At 33.2% G+C, this 20836-nt stretch overlaps 1 protein-coding gene across 1 annotated transcript; it reads right to left on the bottom strand.

The window, feature by feature from the left end:
• Positions 1-17682: 17682 nt before the first annotated feature.
• LOC131945036 (uncharacterized) lies at positions 17683-19590 on the bottom strand. The gene is made up of 2 exons (XM_059306043.1): positions 19463-19590; positions 17683-18709 (listed from the first exon to the last, which is right to left on the bottom strand). Exons 1-2 carry the CDS (start codon positions 19588-19590, stop codon positions 17683-17685), a joined length of 1155 nt encoding a protein of 384 aa, XP_059162026.1.
• Positions 19591-20836: the final 1246 nt, after the last annotated feature.

Here is a 20836-nt window from a genome sequence, read left to right as displayed (position 1 = left end):
GGTGCTGTATTTACTTTAAGTTTACTCAAACATTGTGACGATAGAAGCTTCCTTTAATATGATTATCCCTATTCTATCCATTGATTTGAAAAAAAAGAGATGTTTAAGTCAAGCTTGAATTAGAAAAATACACATGTAAGAACACAAGTATCATATATTTATGAATGTGTTTGATAATTTTCTAAAACAAAACTAGTCTTTAAAACGATGGGTTTAGATTGTAGAGATACTAATTCAGAAACTGATGTTTTAACATTTTAATTTTGATTTCCTTTACTCACATTAACCCTTACACCTTTTTTTTCTCTCTTTACGTTAACATGAGGTATATTTTAAAACTATATTACAGACACTTATTTTTTTTAAATGCAAGTGAAAAAGAAATGTGTTTAAACATAGTAAACAAATGAATGCGTGCAGCATTTGGTTATTAGTTTGTTGTTTACTATGATACAACAGACAACTTCTTTGTAAATTATTGAATATTTATATTTAACAAAGATTATCATGCATTCATATCTTGCATAGAATATAACTGGCAGATGGATTGTTAATTTATAACATATAGGATATAATTTAACGATTTGTATTAAATAAAATAATAAGAATGAATTAAAAATTAAAAAAAAATAAAATAAAAAACAGGTGGCATAATTACTATTGGGCGGCTATCATTTATACGTGTATAGTCCGAAATCTGTAAATATACGGATATTTTAAAACATTAGTGCGAAAACACGTGTAAAGACAATTTCTAAGTGCGATACACACAAGGCCTACACATTTACAGCGCCAAAAATACACAAGCTAATTCAGAGACAAAGCTAAAAACATGAACTATAAAATCACTACATGTTTCTACAAATACATAAATAAAGTGAGGTCACATCTGAAGAAATACACAACACATAAATGTGAAAACACAAGAAAAAACAGCGCTGAAAAGCGTGACGCCTCAACATATCTTTTATCTATTCATTGGGCTATCTATATATAATTCTCTTCTGGGAGACGTTAGAAAACAAGCTGCAAGCGCGCCTTACAGTCCCCTCTCTTCCTCTCTATCGCTACCACCCCCACCCCCACCCCCCTCACCCCCCCCACCCCATCACATGGTCTGGTGAGCTGTGGTTCACGCTAAATTTTTACAATCATAGAGCTTGGTTTGGTGACGGCTATTAGGAGCAGATAATTTAGTTTGAAACTATTTTAAACTTAGAGGAGGTAACTAAGAGGTGGCTGCTTTCACGTGGGGGGGGGGGGGGTGTTAGTGTTTTAAAGCAAATATTTTCAGTGGCAGCATTGCTACTGTCGAATTCACAAATTATGAATAACTGAAAACTAGAAAAAAAAACAAACTAAATGGCGGCGTATGATACACCGCGGGTCAGCTCGTATCTATTATTAGCCAACAAAAACAATGAACCCATCACCGCAATTCCACCCTGTGCTATTACATCAGAAAAAAAATAAATTGGATCTCAACATTCTCAAGTTCCAAGATCAACAGAAACAAATAGAGCAAAGAGCTCACTAAATGTAACAGCACACTTTGTATTCTGTAAAATGTAAATATGTACATGTCTGGCATGGCGAAAACATATAACTTATCATATAACTCAATCAAGAATAGGAAGCATACTATAACAATAAAAACAATGATTATGTTTGCAAGTTTCAAATTATACAGATCGTCTTGGATTAATGTTATTGCTGTTCATTACTCATAACCAATGTATAACCCAAACTACCTATTGCAATGTCTTCATTAGATTCGTGTTTAGATGTATCTCCTTTCTGTGGTATTTTGTAAGGCAGTAGGTCAGTAATTCCATCTGTATTACCGTCTGCTATAGCCTCTACGTCAATTATCTGAAGAGTTTTCTTTTCTAAAACAGGTTTAGCGAGACTATAGGAAGATGACTCTTGTTCTGATTGTATCTCTTCTACAAGAGGAAGTAACTGTAGATACGAGTTTTCCATTTCACGCCGTTCTTCTCCATTTAAAATTTGGTAATTATGTTTTTTCGGTGTTTCTAAACTGTTGCTGTGTACAACTGTGTTTACATTTTCATAGTTATTACACTGAAGAATTGTAAAGTTCGTATCCGTACTGTTATTAGAAAACTGGTCACCGTCATTATGTGTAGACATTATGTTTAAATTGCTGTAATATCCATTGCTATTACTGACATCAGACTGCCTGGGTGTACGATAATAATCATCGCCGTCTTCTAATATCGTGTAAGCATCATTTTGAGGTTCAGTTTCATGGTTTCTGAGAGATGTACTACCAGTTTTGTTCGTAATCAAGCTTGTTGACGTTTTCGATTTCCCCTCACTCGAGTTTGGTGTAGCGATTGCGTTTTCCTCGACGCTATAGTTTTGATAGAGTTTATTTTCATGAGTTTCACGTGGTGCCCCTACACCTGATTCTTTCTTCTCTTGTACCTTTTTCTTGCGGTGTTTACAGACAACAACAGCAACAATACAGCACAGAACTAGAACTACAGCGCCCGCGACGCTTACACTGATGATGATTATTCTAGTTTTCTTGTCGTTCGTGTTGTCTGTAGAGGGTTTTGTACAATTTGTTGTGTAGTCATTTGGTGAGGAAGTTGGAGTAGATATATTTTGTGAAACAAGTATAGTAGATGACTGTGTAGTTGAGATTGATGTAGATGTCATTTGATCGTTTTGGTTTGTAGATATGGAAGGTTTGGTAGTTGATGCCATTGAGAATGTTACAGAACTTCTTGAATCGGCAATTGTGGTTGTCAACATGGTTGGCGTAGTAGTTAGTGCTGATGACCATGTTTCAGAACTAACTGTTGTGGTAGATGTGGTGGGCGACACGGATGGTATGGTAGTGAGCACGGATGAACGTGTGGTTGAGCTAGTAGAACTTGATGATGTGTCTGCTGTCACAGTTGACGATGAGGTTAAATAAGGTGTTGATATTGTAAAGCCGTTTCTCGTGGTTGGTTTGATAGGGACGGTGGTTCTTACTGATGTGGATGGTGCCACAGTTGACGTAACGTTTGCCTCTACTCTGTAATAGAAAGTTCGCACTTTATCCGTGCACGTCACCTTACAGTTCCTAATCTCACTGCCAGCCAGGTACATGTTAAAACGTTCTGATATAACGTAGATGTAGTTTGGACTGCATGTAGTAACGAGTTCTGGGCAAGTTGAATCAGTCATCCATCTGGTGCAATTAATTAAACCGTAATCTGTCGGATTGCCTAAATTGCAGTCATAAACGTTGGTCTTCGTAAAGGAAATGTGTGACGTGGTAATCTCAGTTACGTTATAATTAAACCATGTACGATTGTTATCAAATTGCTTAAACACAGCTTCTATTCCGTCATATTTGTTTAGCATGTAATTGAAGAATCTTTAAAAAAAGGAAAAAACACATTAGCGTGAACATTTCATACAATATGAAATGAGCTCTAAGTCTTTTATGTTGCTACTAATATAATTTAGAAAGTTATAGAAAATTAAAAACACGCTATTTTATTTCCTTTTTAAAGAAATTTAGTACACAGACTATTAGCTAGATAGTTGTGGCATACAATGTTTAAAGTAGAATCAGGGCCGGCGCTACCTATAAGGCGAACTAGGCGGTCACCAAGGGCGCTGTCCGTAGGGGGGGGCTTCAAAATGGATTGGAAAAACAAATTGAAAGTTTGAGGGGGGGGGGTGCAAATCGAAAGTTTGTCCCCGGACACCGGGAAGGGTCGCTACGCCCCTGATAATACGGGGGCACGAAAAAAATTGCGGGGGGTGTGGGCTCTTTTAATAAGTTTTGCCTCGGGCGCTAAATAACCTTGCGCCGGCACTGAGTAGAATGTTGTATGTTGTTGCCTGTTTAGCATAGGCAAAAAGTGTGTTATTAAAATCAATGTGTAATATTGTATCGTTTACTTTTTATTATATCGAAATTGAATGCGCACAAATAAAACTAATTAAATATAAGTGTGATTGTGTGTGAGTATTGTGTGAATGCCTATAACTGCGTTCTTTATAGAGCGAGCTCTACCAATCCGTTTCACATAATTTAACTTCTAAGTCAAAGTTTAATTGAATGCAGCTAGAATAGATATCAAATCTTGGTTACTATGCAATGAGGAAAAATGAAATACTAATAATTTTTAATTAAAGTACGTTTAGATAGAAAAATTATGTTACCTGTTGAACATAAAGTCATTAAAATGTATGTCTAATATGCCGGATGTTACAGAAATAATAAATTCTCCAGCACAGTTTGTTTGGTGTAAGCTCACCCAGAACACACACAATTGGAGCAGCATACACAGCGACATCCTTCTGTTTAATCTATAGATTAGAAAGACAGACATGAAGATGATATGATAATATGATAACGTATATATTACATTTAAATTGTTAGCTTTATAGTTATAGATTCGGCTATATGTTGTTTGAGAGCAACCCGAGAGTTAAATATTTTTTTGCAAAAATACAAAAAGTACTTATAAAACATAACTTTTTCATAAAATAAAATAACAAAATTGTGTTTTTCGTATGTTTTATTCAGAAACGCTAATCGTCATTGAAGTTTAGTTACAGCTCTCAAAAACGTCGGACACCTAATTAAAGTATAATGTTAAATTATATTTGTACCTACCAACTTTTATTCTCTTGCTTTACTAATGCAAGTATGGACTGGTAATATTATTGTCTGCAACTTACCTTCAAATCAAGAAACTTATATTGGACCAAAATTACATCCTAGTGTACCTTGGGTGTGGTTAGGCGAATCTGAATGAACCTAGAGTCACGATATGGAAATGAACAACGCCTGTAAAATGCTCTAAACTGCCTGTAAGAGAGAAACTACACCCATCGACATTGTTGAACTCGCAGCGACGCAGTTAAAAGTGTTGATCTATAGCGTAATATATACACCCATTTACATCAGTCTATATGATTTACTCACTTCAATGCTTCCAGGAAGTTAGTTAACAATGTGTATATATATACATTTATATATATATATATATATATATATATATATATATATATATATATATATATATATATATATATATATATATATATATATATATATATATATATATATATATATATATATATATATATATATACTAGCCGTCCCGGCCAGGCCCTGCTCTGGCTTCTGTGAAAAACCTTTCTGTTAAAGACCATTACCTGTGTCTTAGTAATCATCATAAACCCGGCATTGCCCACCCAAACCACAACCAACCAAAACAACAAAACGCAAACATAACGCTAACACAATTACAAATACAAACGAAAACAAAAACCTAACAACAAACCAAACCACAACCACAAACACCAATACAAACACAAAGAAAAAACAAACAAAAAAGCAAACGAAAACAAAAACCTAACAACAAACCCAACCACAAACACCAATACCAAAAAAAAAAAACAACGAAAAAGCAAACGAAAACAAACCAAATCCAAACGCAAAACCAACCAAAAACACAAATACAAACCCAAACAAAAAAACACAAACAAAAACGAAAAAAGAAAGAACAAAAACGAACCAAATCAAAACGCAACCACTAACGCAAACCCACCTAAACACAAAGAAAACACTAACGCGAACATAAACGCCCGGGGCGGAATCACCTGTTTTAGCTTAGTGAACGACTATAGTACCCCAACTTATTCATAGTCTTTTGCACTTACTTAAACGTACGCGCCTGTTTCAATTTAATGAACAATTTTAATACTCCAAGCTTATCCGTAAAATACCTACAACATTTGCACTTGATCAATCCCCGCTAATTATGTAATTATTTTTTTTTTTGCCCAACACCAAAACAAAGTAATTAAAAAGTAAATTATTTTCGACTAATGCAATGGTTTTATAAAGGGAAGTAATTGTGTTTTCCTAATTTATCAAAGGGAAGTAAGTGCTATAGGACTAAAAAAAGATATAATTAGAATTTTTGTAAAAGATGATATTTTTTTAAAACTTGTGTTTAATGAACATGCCGACAATTATTATTGTAATTTGAAAAATGAAAATTATTTCCCAACGACAAACATGTATTTTTACATACAGAACTGAGCTTTATATATTAGATATATATATATATATATATATATATATATATATATATATATATATATATATATAAATATGAATATATATATATATATGAATATATACACAGAGATGTATTCGTAGAACTTATCCCAATCCAGTCTTCAATTATTTATTACAAGAGACTTACTTTCTCCGTTCAACGTTTTTAACACGCTGGATTATGCTAGGTTAGATTCGATTTTGTAAATACTGTTTTATAAAGAATCAAAGCATCCACAAACATAGCAAAACATAATAGGCTACATACATAAAAGACTTAAGGAGATTCCTAAAAACTTGTTTCATAAACATTTTCCGCTCTGATTTTTTAAATTAAATTTTAAAAAATGTAAAAGCTTATCAGATCAAATAGTGCCCTGCCTTTATTAATTTGATTTCATGTAATACTTTCTGGTTTGTATTGTTTAATCTCATGTTTCTGTTATAAGTTTGTAGATATGTTAATATACATGATTGTATTTGCCTTTGCGCATATTAAATGTACAAGTTACAATGATAATTAATTAGGTTACAAACATCAATAATCTAAAAGCAAATTTTAAAAATGCAAGTTTTATAACATTTTGGGGTTAAGAATTTCATTTCTATTGCACGTTTCACATTCATTTCTCAAAATTATCGGTATTTCATAAATATCATAACAATTACACGATTAATTTTCGGGGATAAATATTAACATGCCTTAAATGAACGAATTGGTTGTTGTATATTAAAGTTCAATAAACATTTCCAGAAGGGAATTTTCTTCGACCTAAAATTACCTTTCATAGCTCTAGCCTATAATCTACTTTTAAAGTCAATACTTACTTAGACTATATATAGAACAACGAGGTCACGGTCGAGGTGTGTTGAAACAGTTGAGTAAATACGAACGTGTTGGGTAAAACCGTGTTGAATACTCGCCCTTGGTCTTTACATGCAGTTAAATAAACCCCATGGGGATTTCTGCTGACATTTTTTTAGTTGCAATATTTATAATATTATTTTTTTAATCTCAAATTTATTTCAGCTCCAGTTATAAATTAATACACGATCAACCTACCACAGCCAACCGAAAAAGAAAACAAAATATGCTTCTATTTTCAGATAGTTTAATTAGTATTTAATTACATATTAGCATTTTCCGGTTTTAAAAAAGTTGTAATTAGAAGTTGATTATTTTTTTATAAGTTAACCCAGGGGTCGGCAACCTTTTAATACGGAAGAGCCAAAAGTTACAATTTTCAAAATTTCCCAGTTTTTAAAGAGCCACAAACATTTTTTTATACCAATATTTTATTATTCGATTAGGATTAGGTAACTCAATTTGATTTGCTATTTAAAATAAATAGCTTTAAATATGACATATTCTTCTTTCGCGAGAAAAATGAAATTAGTAATAAAAAAATAAAAACATTGGACTATCCCAATCCACTTTAGAAGCAGTTAACTTTTTCTTTCTTTACGTACATCACCTGCTCAGTGGGTGTCTCCCACAGAGTTTCTTCCAGGCATCTGCCCCCCCCCCCCCCCCCCGAAAAAATTCTTCCGCCCCCCCACCCACCCCCGAACGAAATGAAATTTATATAATTTATATAGAAAATATACTTTTAACAGTGTCCGCACCCCCGTAGAAAGTCTACCGCCCCCCCCCCCCCCCCCCGAGCCTCAGGTTGCTGACCCCTGAGTTCACCCAATCGGGATTTCTGTATACAATTGAGATTTATGATAAAATGGACCACAGGCACTTAAAAAAGGAACTCGTTATATTGATTTCACTTCATTTCGAAGTAAATATTTAACTTTGAAGGGGATAGTGTTTTACAATTATACTTCTAACATTATAAAATAAAAAAAAAACATATAAACTACTATAATTTTTTTTTAAAATAATAACCTTTTTATTATATTCATTTGTTAAGATAAATTACTTAAAAAATAATTACGTATAATGTATATATTTATTAATGACTCTATGGAAGTTATTTATTGATCGTCTCCCCTGCTAAAAATACATAATCTTCATTTAAACGAGTAGATCTTATTATTGTATCGTCGTATAGATCACACAGATTGTTGAGAACTGGTTGTTGAGAAGTGGCAGTGTTATTATCCTCTTCTAATATTACATAGCCATCGACTTGCACTGCAACTTATGCTATTCCCTTGTCGTTTGTCATTAAATGTATTGGAATCTCAGGTTTGTCGTGGTTTGTTTTCAGTGCGAGTTCGGTGTTTTCAGCTATAGTAAAATTTCGATAGTGTTTCTTTTCAGAAGTTTCAAGTGGAGTATCTGCACTTGGTAGTTTTTTATCTGGTTCTTTTTCTTGTGTTGTCTGCAGGCTACAACAACAACAATACAAGCCGTGTTTCTTCCAGACTTTTTTCTCCGGGGGGGGGAGGGCTTTTGAAATTTTCGGGGGGGGGGGGGTCGGTCAACATTTCTCGGGGGGGGGGGGGACACTAGTAAAAGTGTATGTTTACTATATAAAATCCATCTCGTACGGGGGGGGGGGCGGTAGACTTTCTTCTGGGGGGCTCTACCTCCCCCCCCCCCCCTACCCCCGAAGAGATGCCTGGAAGAAACTCTGAATGCAAGACAGAGCTAGAGCTGCAGCACCAGCATGGCATGCATGGATGAGCATTGGTGTTGTCTGTGTTGTTTAGAGGAAGTGTTGTAGAGTTCCTATTAAAGTCATTGGGGGAGGAATTGGGGGAGGAATGTAGTAGTAGACGTTTGGGAAACTAGCAGAGTTAGCGTCTGGGTGGTCAAAATTGATGTAGGTTTGATAGCAGATGTCGATGACTATCTTTTAGAACTATATGTTGTGGTTAATGAAAGGGTTTGCGTTGTAGCTGATGACTATTTTTTCGAACTATATGTTGTGGGGGTTGTGGTTTAAGAAACGGTTGTTGTTGTATCTGATATCGATGAAAATGTTGTAGAAGTAAATGTTAAGGTAGTTGCAGTTGGCGAAATTGTTGGTGTGGTAGGTGTTGTCGATAACACTCTTTTTGGACTAAATATTATTGTAGCTGTGGTTGGCAACAGGTCAGTTGTGGTAATGAATACAGAGATAAGTAAGATTAAGGTAGTAGAATATGTTGGTTTAGTTGCTGTCATTGTTGCCGAGGATGTTAAATCAAGTGTAGGCAATGTTGAACTGTTTCTCAGTGTTGGTTTGATAGGCACCCCTACAGTAGTGGATGATATGGTCGGTTATGACTTTAAAAAAAATAATTTAAAAACTGATTTTTGTTGAAAATTATATGTTAGATGTATTAAATATTAAATTACATTTTATTTAAAGAGGAAAATAAAAATAAAGGTATATTCGAATGTAGAACAACATTTTTAATAATGCAACCGAAAGTTTATAGTTCACTATGATTCGCTTCCAATATCTTCCAATTTTAGAATATGAAGAAACGTACTATTTCATTCAATTTTTTTTTAAATATATAGATCTGCTTATTAAGACGTGAGCTATGAAACTTATATAATTCTCTCGGCCAAAACTAATTAAATTTTCTTTAAAAAAACAACTTAATTAGCATTGAACAGCCGGGTTTTTACGGAATTATTTAAGCCTCTTAATTACTGTGTGCATAATGTATATAATTTGGTTTTAATTTTTCGAATAGGTGTTGGTAGCCTATGTTGTTGTTTTTTAAAAGTGTCAGATTTTAGCTAGTTAGTTATTTCTCTGTTTTGTCACATATATCGTTCAATGAGTAGTCGAGCACATCGCGTTATGAACGATAGCAGTTTTATAAATTACGAGCTGACCCGCGCCGTAAGCATACGCCGCTGTTTAGTTATTTTACTTTCTACTTTTCAGTAATTCATAATTCACTACCAATGCTGCGACTGAAATATTTTGCTTTACAACACTATCAGTAACTGGTAAAGACAATTATCCTCACCCTCCCTCCCCAGCCGTCCCGCAAACTCCGTGAAAGCAGCCGTCCGTGACGACAGTTTACAGACGACAGTGAATAGTTAGGGCAGACATTCTTCTTACCTCCCCTTTTTAAATCTACAGTATCTGCCCCTACCCCTAATAGCCGAACCGGCTCTACGATTGTAAACATTCGGGGTGAACCACAGCTCACCTGACAGGTGGAGATGAGGGTGATGGCTACGCTGCGTGGTGTCTTCTATGGTCCTCATAAAGAGAATTATATATACAGATTGTTTTCGAACAAGTGTATTAAATATATATATATATATATATATATATATATATATATATATATATATATATATATATATATATATATATATATATATTACGGGTACCTATGGCTAGTATAAAAAAAATATTAGAAAATGTTTTGGTGATTTGGTCATATCAAACTCGCTTTTTTATTTTTTTTTCTACGCAAAACACATGGTTATTTTTATGTTAGCAATGCTAGCAAACGATAGGAAGCTAGAGGAATGTTGATAACACTGAATATTTTTATGTATAAATTTTAGAATTTAGCGTCTTTATGCGTTTTCTAATTTAAAATAAAATTGGACGTTGATTTAACCTATTAAGCAATACAATGTTTGCGGAAAAATCGGCTTTAGCTTGTTTTTTCCTTTTGAAATGGAAAAAAAATAAAATAAAATTGAAAATAATTTAAAACTTTGTAGTAATTAATGTCCAGCAAACTTTTTGGTCCATATATATTGGTTGTCTCTCTTTGTTGCATTGACATTTCAAATGGGAAGTTGAAAATACATTTCTGTTGAATCCTCGTAAATCTTAAAGTATTATATTTCCTTATGTTTCGAGAAATTAAGTAATTTATTATCATGATGATTAGGGTGGTATATATATATATATATATATATATATATATATGATATATATATGATATATATATATATATATATATATATATATATATATATATTTTCGAGGGTTTTACCCACGACGTTTCACATTTACCTAATGGGTTTTCCACTCCCTGTCCTTAATGTCTTTCATCTAAATATAGCATATGTAAATATTAACAGCTACGATGAGATAACTGTTGAATGTGCTTCAACAGGGCAGATAATTTTAGGTAATATATCATTCTTTTCCCACACTGCTCATAACGGTTAAATATAAGATATGTGTGAGGTTGTCCCTAGAATTAATTTTACTATTGGCATCACATTTTATTACATTACGTACAACGGTTTACAATATAACTTAAAACTTGTCAGTATTGTTATCGTTCTGATTATCTCGAGGCTACAGTTTACAAAGTTTAATGGGTGCTTAACAAGATATTTTAAAACAATATAGTCCTACATTAGTCGGTGGTCAACGACGGTCCGTCACAACTAGTGGTCGAGGTCGTAGAGATCGGCTGATGCAGTTCTCTGTTACATTTACTCGATGTGGTCAGTGTCAAGGTTTAGAGTCATACAACACTGTGAATAGTTTTTTATTTTTCACAAAAATTTCACGATACATGTATATATATATATATATATATATATATATATATATATATATATATATATATATATATATATATATATATATATATATATACACATACATATATATATATATATATATATATATATATATATATATATATATATATACATATATATATATATATATATATATATATATATATATATATATACATACATATATATATATATATATATATATATACATACATATATATATATATATATATATATATATATATATATATATATATATATATATATATATATATATATATATATATATATATATATGTATGTATATATATATATATATATATATATATATATATATATATATATATATATATATATATATATATATATATTGTTTTTAAAGATGCAATGTTTTTTTAATTAATTTATATTTGTATGTATGATTTCCACATATCTCGTGTTATATAAGTTGAATATGAAATATGTTTTTCCGTATAAATTATAATTAATGGATACCAAAGAAAATATATATAGAAAACTACAGCTTCCCTCTCTAAGCTGACCTTCCAGGGGTCAATTTAATTAGAGTTCACCTGTTTCTGAGACCTCGGCTTGTGAAATGATATTATTGTGATAAGAACACTATTAAATTTAGTCTAAAGCTTTCGGCGATAGGGACAACCTTTCGGTTTGATGGTTGACAAATAAGCGGTGAATGTTCAACGTGGTGATTTTACTTGATCTTTGGTACCAACCCACTTTTAATTTCTGGTCAAACATTCGCTTAGTATCTACACAATGTTTATAAATATGTTAGCTTTTTATTTTTTAATTATATATTTTTTTAATATTATTTTTAAATATCGCCAATAAGTTAAAATATTTTGACATATTAAAACACATAGGCGATAATTTAACTGAGTTTTCAATAAGCTTACAAACTGGTTTAAAGTTATTCCAAAAAGTTGTTGACAAAAAGCATATTTTTCTACAAATATTTATATTTTATAATATACGAGCCGACCCGCGGCGTATCATACGCCGCTATTTATTTGTTGTTTTTTCTACTTTTCAGTAGTTCATAATTTGTGAATTCGACATTACCAATGCTGCCACTGAAAATATTTTCTTTAAAACACTAAAACCCTCCTTTTCCCCAACCCCCCCCCCCCCCCCCCCTCCGTAAAAGCAGCCGGCTCTTAGTTACAACCCCTAAGTTTAAAATATTTCAAACTATATTATCTGCCCCTAATAGGGGTCACTAAACGATTGTAAACATTTAGCGTGAACCACAGCTCACCAGACCTAGAGAGGAAAAGAGGGGACTGCTAGGCGCGCTTACAGCTTGGTGTTTTCTAACGTCTCCAAGAAGAGAATTATATATATAGATAAGAAATAAGTAGAAAATGACTTCCGGTTTTATTAAGTCTAGAAATATTCCAACATATATTTACTAGTAATGTATTAGTAATTTAGCTAACCCTGTTGTTTTTAATTTGGATTAGTTGAATCAGGGTGTTGTAGTGATAGGGTGTGTTATATTATTTGATAAATAAACTACTAACTAGGCTATACACTATTGACCGCTATTTTATCATGTAAAACAATTGTATTTAAATTACTTGGCCACTCCGGTTGACTTCAAGGAGGAGTTGAGAGCGTTTTTTTTTATTTGAAATGATAAAATTATTCAAAAACCGCTTTTCAAAGGCTTATCCTCAATACAAAATATATGAAAATGAGTGTAATATATGGTTCCCATACGGCTTTAATTTTAAAAATATAACTATAATTTTATAGCTTGCCATAATTTTTTCGATTTTGTTTTTTATTAAATAAGTTTTTTCCATTTTTTTTTTTTTTTTTTTTTTTTTTTTTTTTTTTTTTTTTTAAATACTTTTATTTGCAATTAAAACAAGTACATCAACATCAAATTTTTTAACATAATTTTGAACACCAAATGAAAACGAAAGGTTTTGCAAATGTACATAATGAATATTTACATGATGTCATGTATTTGATTATAAAAAAAAAAAAAAAAAAAAAAAAAAAAAAAAAAAAAAAAAAAAAAAAAAAAAAAAAATTGCAAAGGATGACAGTAAAAGGGGTGAAGGTCAAATGAAAGTGTCAGAAGTCTGGGTGGGGGGAGGAAAGGAAATTTTCCAGAGAGGGTCAATGGGACAGTGAAGAATTTTCTATGTAGGGAAACAACTTAAGTTGACTAGTTGAAAAGGTGTTGTAGTGGTCGCATTGAGTTTTCAAAAGGTTGCAGTGTTAAAGATGAGGGAAAAGAGACAAGATTTAGAACTTTAAATAAGTTCTGGATATTGATGTTGCGGTGGGTGGTGGGGTCGTTGGAACAGTTAAAGGGATTGTGGGGTTATCATGTCTGGGGGTAAAGTGGATAGAGGGGGAGAGAGGAGGGGGTAGATTTTTTATTTATTTTTATTTTTATTAATTCAATTGTTTTAAACATTTAAATCAGTAATAATAATATATTTGATAGATTTTACATAGCATCAAAGACATGAACAATGAACACCAATTGCATATATAATAATCAAAGGGAAAAAATAAAATGGCATAAGAACTAGATTAAAATAAGGTGTGCAAACTAGGTTTCTCTTCACTGCTTAGTTTAGTGTGCTGCGGAGTCAAAAGTTCACACTGTAGCCACCCATGGACAGAAATAGAAACGACTGTAGGAGAAGGGTCTCTGTAATCACGTACTGATCTATCATTCCAAAACTTTCCATGACATAAAATTGACCCTTGGCAATGAGGGCACGCTACCTTGAAATGTCCGCCAGTCCGGTTGAGTGGGGAGGGGGGGAAGTGTGTGTGTGTGTGTTGGGGAAGGGGGGTTGAGGTGGGTATCTCTTTCTACCATTCAGGTTGTGCATTTTAAAACCCGGGAAACAGAAGACTGTTCTAATGTTAATTTACTTGGGGGCTGATCGAGTGATGTTTGGCTTGAGACTGTCTAAATTAAAATTAATACTTTATTTATTTCTTTCCTGTATATTTCTTTTTTTTTCTCAGTTAAGTGAGAGTTCCCAGTCTATGTCTTAGCTTTGCTTGAAATATTTCTTTTAACTCGATGTCCGTGTATTTTGTGAAAAAATATCTGACTTTATTCCTAATTTGCCATAAGTTGTTTCCATTTTTAAGCGTTTGTACTGAACCAAGCGAACATCAGGTATAACGAACTTTCTTATTTAGGCCTATACCTCTAGGTACGTAACTTTTTGTACTCCTTCGTCATTTAAAGTAGACATATTTTTAAATTCAAAATACTAAACAATACACATTTTTTATAGTTTTCTGCAAATAACATTTTGTACTTTTGTAAAATTTAAAATATAAATGAGTATATTTTAAAGATCTTATGAGCTATAAATTATGTTTTATGCAACTTACATTACGAAACATATATTTTTGGTTGTCTCTCTTGGTTGAATTAAATCTTAAACGGGAACGTGCAAACATATTTTCCGTTCAATCGCAAAAAAAAGGTGACTGTCTTACCTTTTAAAATCAATAAAATAATGCACTTTCATGTTGATAAGGATATATATATATATATATATATATATATATATATATATATATATATATATATATATATATATATATATATATATTTATAGTATACTTATTTGTTTATGTTTTACATATGTTACCGGCCATGTTAGAAAACCAGCATTCTATAGAATATCTAGGCAATGAATACAATGCCTAATATAGGCAGGCAAAGTATGAAATACATCAATACATTATTTCATACGTTTCCTAGTCATTGTATAGAATACCAAATAACAAACAGGCAGAGTTTAGAATGATAGCAAAATATCAAAGGTTAGGGTTAGGGAATGGCTTAAGGATTCGTTTATGGTTGATTTTGGGGTAAGGGTAAGGGTAAGGGTGAGGGTGAGGGTGAGGGTGAGGGTGAGGGTGAGGGTAAGGGTAAGGGTGAGGGTGAGGGTAAGGGTAAGGGTAAGGGTAAGGGTAAGGGTAAGGGTAAGGGTAAGGGTAAGGGTAAGGGTAAGGGTAAGGGTAAGGGTAAGGGTAAGGGTAAGGGTAAGGGTAAGGGTAAGGGTAAGGGTAAGGGTAAGGGTTAGGTTTAGGGTAAGGGTAAGGGTAAGGGTAAGGGTAAGGGTTATGGTAAGGGTAAGGGTAAGGGTAAGGGTAAGCGTAAGGGTAAAGGTTTACTGTAAGGGTGAGGTTATTTGTGTGTCTGTTTGTATGTGAACACGATAACTTGAGTACCGTTACACCAAGGTTGATGAAGTCTCACATATAAGTTTTATATCAAAATTTGTATTTCTATATCAACGTTTCAGCGATTTCCAGTTACCAGAAGTGAAACATATTCTACTTTTGGTTTTTCAAAAGCATATAACTTAAGTACTGTTTCAGAAAAATTCAGATATGATTAAACGATCTAATTCTCTGCCTTCTGTCAAATTGTGAGTAACTTCCGTTTTCCGGAAGTAGTACTAGAGGCTCTTTCCGATTTCTTAACAAAAAAAAAAACGCATATAAATTTAAAAAGTACTTACATCCCGCACTATTATACATACATTGTTTGCTGTTCACTTCGTGGGCAATTTTTTTTTCTTCGAGAGTCTATTATAGTTTTCAAAAGTTTAAATTAAGTAATTAAAAATGGATGAGAAAGCATGTCTATATCCCGAGTTGCCATCCCCCGAAGTGTTATATAAGAATATTTAAGAAAGTTTAGGAGAAATCACTTCCTCTTTAATTCTTTTACTACGTAGTTGGTTTAATGAGTGGCCATTAACTTAAACCTCTTGAGTTAGCTTACATCTTTAAATCTCACTAAACTGCTACACACACAAAAGCCTCATCAGGCCGGAACATACTACCGACATCTTTTATTTAGTGAAACTATCATTATTCGTGTCCATAAGGCAGAGGCGTAGCGAGGGGGGGGGGGCGGGGGGGGGGGGGGCATATGCCTCCGAGCGCCGACCTTAGCGGGCGTCAAAATGGGTTGGAAAACAAATTTAAAGTTTGGTGGGGGATGCAAATCTAAAGTTTGAAGGGGGGGGGAGGGGGGCTGCAAAACGGAAGCTTGAGGGGGTGGGGTGCAAATCGAAAGTAAAGTTTGAATGGGGGAGGTGAAAATCGAAAATGTGTGTTTAGGCCTCTGCCGTAAAGTATACAGTTACATTTTTTTACATTCCTACACAATAAATAATTAAATTATCCACAAAAAAAACAACAACATGTTATTGCTTGCTTTTTTTTTAATGCCAAATGACACAAGTAAATGGGATAAATCAAAGTAATAAAAACATTCTTTATAGTAACAAGCTTTAACTGCAATTAATATAAGAAAATAAAACTAATGAAACGTATCTAGAAAGCTTAAGCGTAATCGCTAAATTAGAAATTGATCAAAATTGAGTTACAAGATTCGCCATAAACCCACAAACAAACAAACAAACGAACAGTAGTTGCGAACTAAATAAAAGCTTTTAATAAACAAACAAACGTTGCAAACTAAATAAAAGCTTATAATTTTAAAAAAATACCATTTTCCTTAAATTACAATAAATGAAATAAAACTTTGAAAAAATCGCAAATAAATTATCAAATAATACATTGTCTTTCATTATGCATAAAACTAACATATTAGTGGCACTTGTCAAAAATATTTGTATTTAACATATTCTGTACTAGCGTGTAAATCCCTTCACAGTAGGCTATATTCAAGTTTTCATAAAACTATGGCTAGGAATTCGTGTCGTTTAATTGATGTGCAGTCATTGTCTTTTATCTCAAGTTTATTTAAATACTTTTTCAGAAACTGATGAGAGCTTGTACATTTTACGTCTTTTTAGTCACTTGTTCCTTAAAAAAAAACTCCAATCATAACGTTCTTACTTTAGATAGATCTACATCCGTTTAGTAAAGTAGGCCTATACATTTTAATTTAAAAAAAACATCATTTATCTTTTAATGATTACTTTTCCAGCTTACTTGCACTTCTAATTATACTACTATCTCATTACACTCCCTTCTCATTACACTACCATTTCATTACACTCCCTCCTGATTACACTCTCTTCATATAACACCACCACCTCATACCACTCACCTCTGACTACACTCCCCTCCCATTAAACAATCCGATTTTTTTTGTTCCGACATGTTTACTTGTCTCTTCACGGGTATCCATGGAACGGATGCCCCCTGCTTGTAAATAACCAGTTACATTTGCTGTTATGCTCTGTCCTGCTTCACACTCGTCTTGAAAACTTGCTGCATCGTTGCAACTTCCAACCTTTTTACCTTTAACTCCATTCACTGCTAAAAAGTGATCGCTGTCTTTGTTTTCGGATCTATATACGCAGTCATTCGTTTTATCTGTATCAACCCTTCTTCCATGTTTATTATTTCTTCTGTTTTCCCTTCTAGCAGATCTGCCATCATTTTGTAAAAATTCTATTTGTCTGAGTATGTTTCTATTCTGGTCTAGTACAGATACACGTGAAACCTCGACCCGTCTTGAAACAATCACTGAACTTGAATTCATCGCTCTCCTGTATCGAAGGCAAAATATGACGACCATTAAAATAATAGCAGAGGGAACTGCTATTAGAGATCCGATGACTTTATAATTTGTATTCGTTGAAGTTGTCGGTTCAGGTAAAGGCTTTAAGGTAATTGACTCTTTTAGGCTAGGCACACGAAAAGTCGGTTGTACGAAAAATGTATTTCGCGGTATTTCTGTATGGATTTCCTCATGATCTGGAACATAGCTTCTGTCTGGTGCAGTCTTCCAATACAAAATCAAATTTAGATACGTTGAACACTTGCTGATACTGTTTTTAATAAGACCACTGTCTAAATAGTCGTATATGGAACTCCAAAGAATGGCAACTTTTCGAGAGTCGGATTTTGAACTTAAGTCTAGACATTTGTAGCCATCACCTAGAATACATTTTACGTAATCTAGTGCCAGAAAGCTGTCATTGTTTAGCATACACGTGTAGACAGAAGTGGCAGAAGCGATAGATTTAGAGGACGTGGATTCAACATTATACACGGATTCTTTTGTCCCAAATGTTTGATCGTTTTTAAAGTAAACATAGCATTCAAAGTGTTTGTTGGAGATGCAGTCAAAAAATCTGAAAAAAAAATTAAGTTTATATTTTTGTATTTTTAGAAATTCATTAAGATGACAATTTAAAAGCGGTAGTTGCTATCATATTGTTTTTGTTTTCTTGTATGCGGATTGACATTTTTTACTCATTTTTAGCATGAATTCGATAATCTGCTTTTTGTTTTAGTTAGGTACATGTAATAACATAAATAAGTGTATAGTCGTAAACGTAATTTTATTTTAACATTTACGCGACTTACGGGTATCAGCAGTGGTGTTAAAATATTAAAATGTCATTTTAAACCAGACGGTCTACGGGGTAGGGGAAGTAGAGTTTATCTCTATCTGTGACCTGGACCAATGAAGAAAAGATGTGGTCCACACTATGCCCAGCCTCCATTACTTGAGTGGACGCATGTACGATTTACTGACATGAATCTAAATTCGAACTCGAGACTTTTAGGTCAGCAGTCTAGCGCCCTACCACAAAGCCACATCGTCACTTACCTGAAGTCATACTTTACTCTATTTCCAATTTTTAAAAGTGTTTAGAAATGTATATTTTATATCACATTATTTCATAATTCAACATATTCTGAGAACCTTTCTCTTGTATCTGTTACCTCAAAAAAACCCTACCACTATTTTTTAAGCCTAAATCCTATCGAAGTGCCTGCCTAACGCTTACATATATTAGATAATCCAAGACAGTATAAGCCAGGTTCTTCCCATTTTATATAATGTGTGCAACATGATATACAAACAATTTAATACTTACTTCAGAAAGTACGAGTCATCAAACGATATTACTTTCGAACTGATGCTCATGATATTTTCGCGACCATTGACTAGGTGAAACAATATAGTAAGAAACAGGATTGTTCTTAATGGAATGTAGGGGAACATCGTGAAACTGTTGAAACAAATCGTTACACATTATAAAAGCTTGAAAATAGTATGGTTGATAGTAATGTAAAAACTTAAACTTTAATGATTTGCATTTCTAAACTATATATATATATATATATATATATATATATATATATATATATATATATATATATATATATATATATATATATAGCAAAGTGGTCAAGTGCACAATAGGGCACTTCTCGACGCCGCAGGCACTGCAAAATTTGCAGGATCCTGCCTTGGGGCTAAAAAACACAAAGACCGCTGCCGGTTGGCGGCAAAGTCCAAGGAGAGGGGGTCAAAGCTGACCGGCGCCTTATATGAGCTATATATCGAAAAAGAATTCCCACGTAGGAACCTCTTCATAACTCCTGAGTTCGTAGACCGACCCTCGGGGTGAAAAAAAAACTATGATATGTTCCTAAAAATGCAGAAGACATTTAGAACTGACCGATCCGAATTTTCCCTATATAAAATTTTTAATTTTCTGAAAAAACGATGACTCTTTTCAAAACAGTATTTGGAATTTTTGCTCTGTACATCTCGCTCATTTTTTTCCATAAACCCGGGTAAATGAATCGGCCTTATGGATAAACTGTCGGTCAGCCTCTGCTCGCACGCGAGGGCAAAAACGAAACGCGAGTGAAAACTCCTTACATGAGCTATATATCGAAAAAAAATTCCCACGTAGGAACTCTTTGAAAACTATTGGAGTTGTACAACGGGCCCTGGGGGTCAGCGAAAAAAATAATGTCTTTATGTATGGGAAACTTTCTTAGCTAACAAATATCATCTGGCTGGGATTTAGAACTTTTGTAGTTAGCGACCCTGAGCTATGCCAATATAGTCGGCAAGTCTTCTTCTTTGCTTGAATTTGGTTAAGTTATATTAAAAATATAATGATGATTTAATAATTACCTTTCATGATTATCACTGTGTCCAGTTATTGTCAACACCATCAAATTCTTATAACGAAATAAGCAAAACTTACTTCTGGGTCTCTGTTAGGCTGCTCATATTAAAATGTGAACCCACACTGAAACGGATGCAACGTACGTTACACAACTTCCTTGTTCATTGAGTCAATATTGGGTAACGTTATCTGGCACAATGCTGACACAAGAGGCCGGAGGTGGGATACATTATAAGATGTAGATGTTTTAGTAAAAACGTTATTCCAACTGCTAAAGTAAACCGTTAACTTGTTTTCCCCTTTTTTGACTTATGACTTGACTTA

This window comes from Physella acuta, unplaced genomic scaffold, assembly GCF_028476545.2.
Source record: "Physella acuta isolate Inbredline_101_S28 unplaced genomic scaffold, ASM2847654v3 ptg000007l, whole genome shotgun sequence".
In the NCBI taxonomy this organism is placed as follows: domain Eukaryota; kingdom Metazoa; phylum Mollusca; class Gastropoda; family Physidae; genus Physella; species Physella acuta.
Note: the sequence above shows the minus strand (reverse complement) of the source record. Positions and strands in the feature narration are given on the sequence as shown.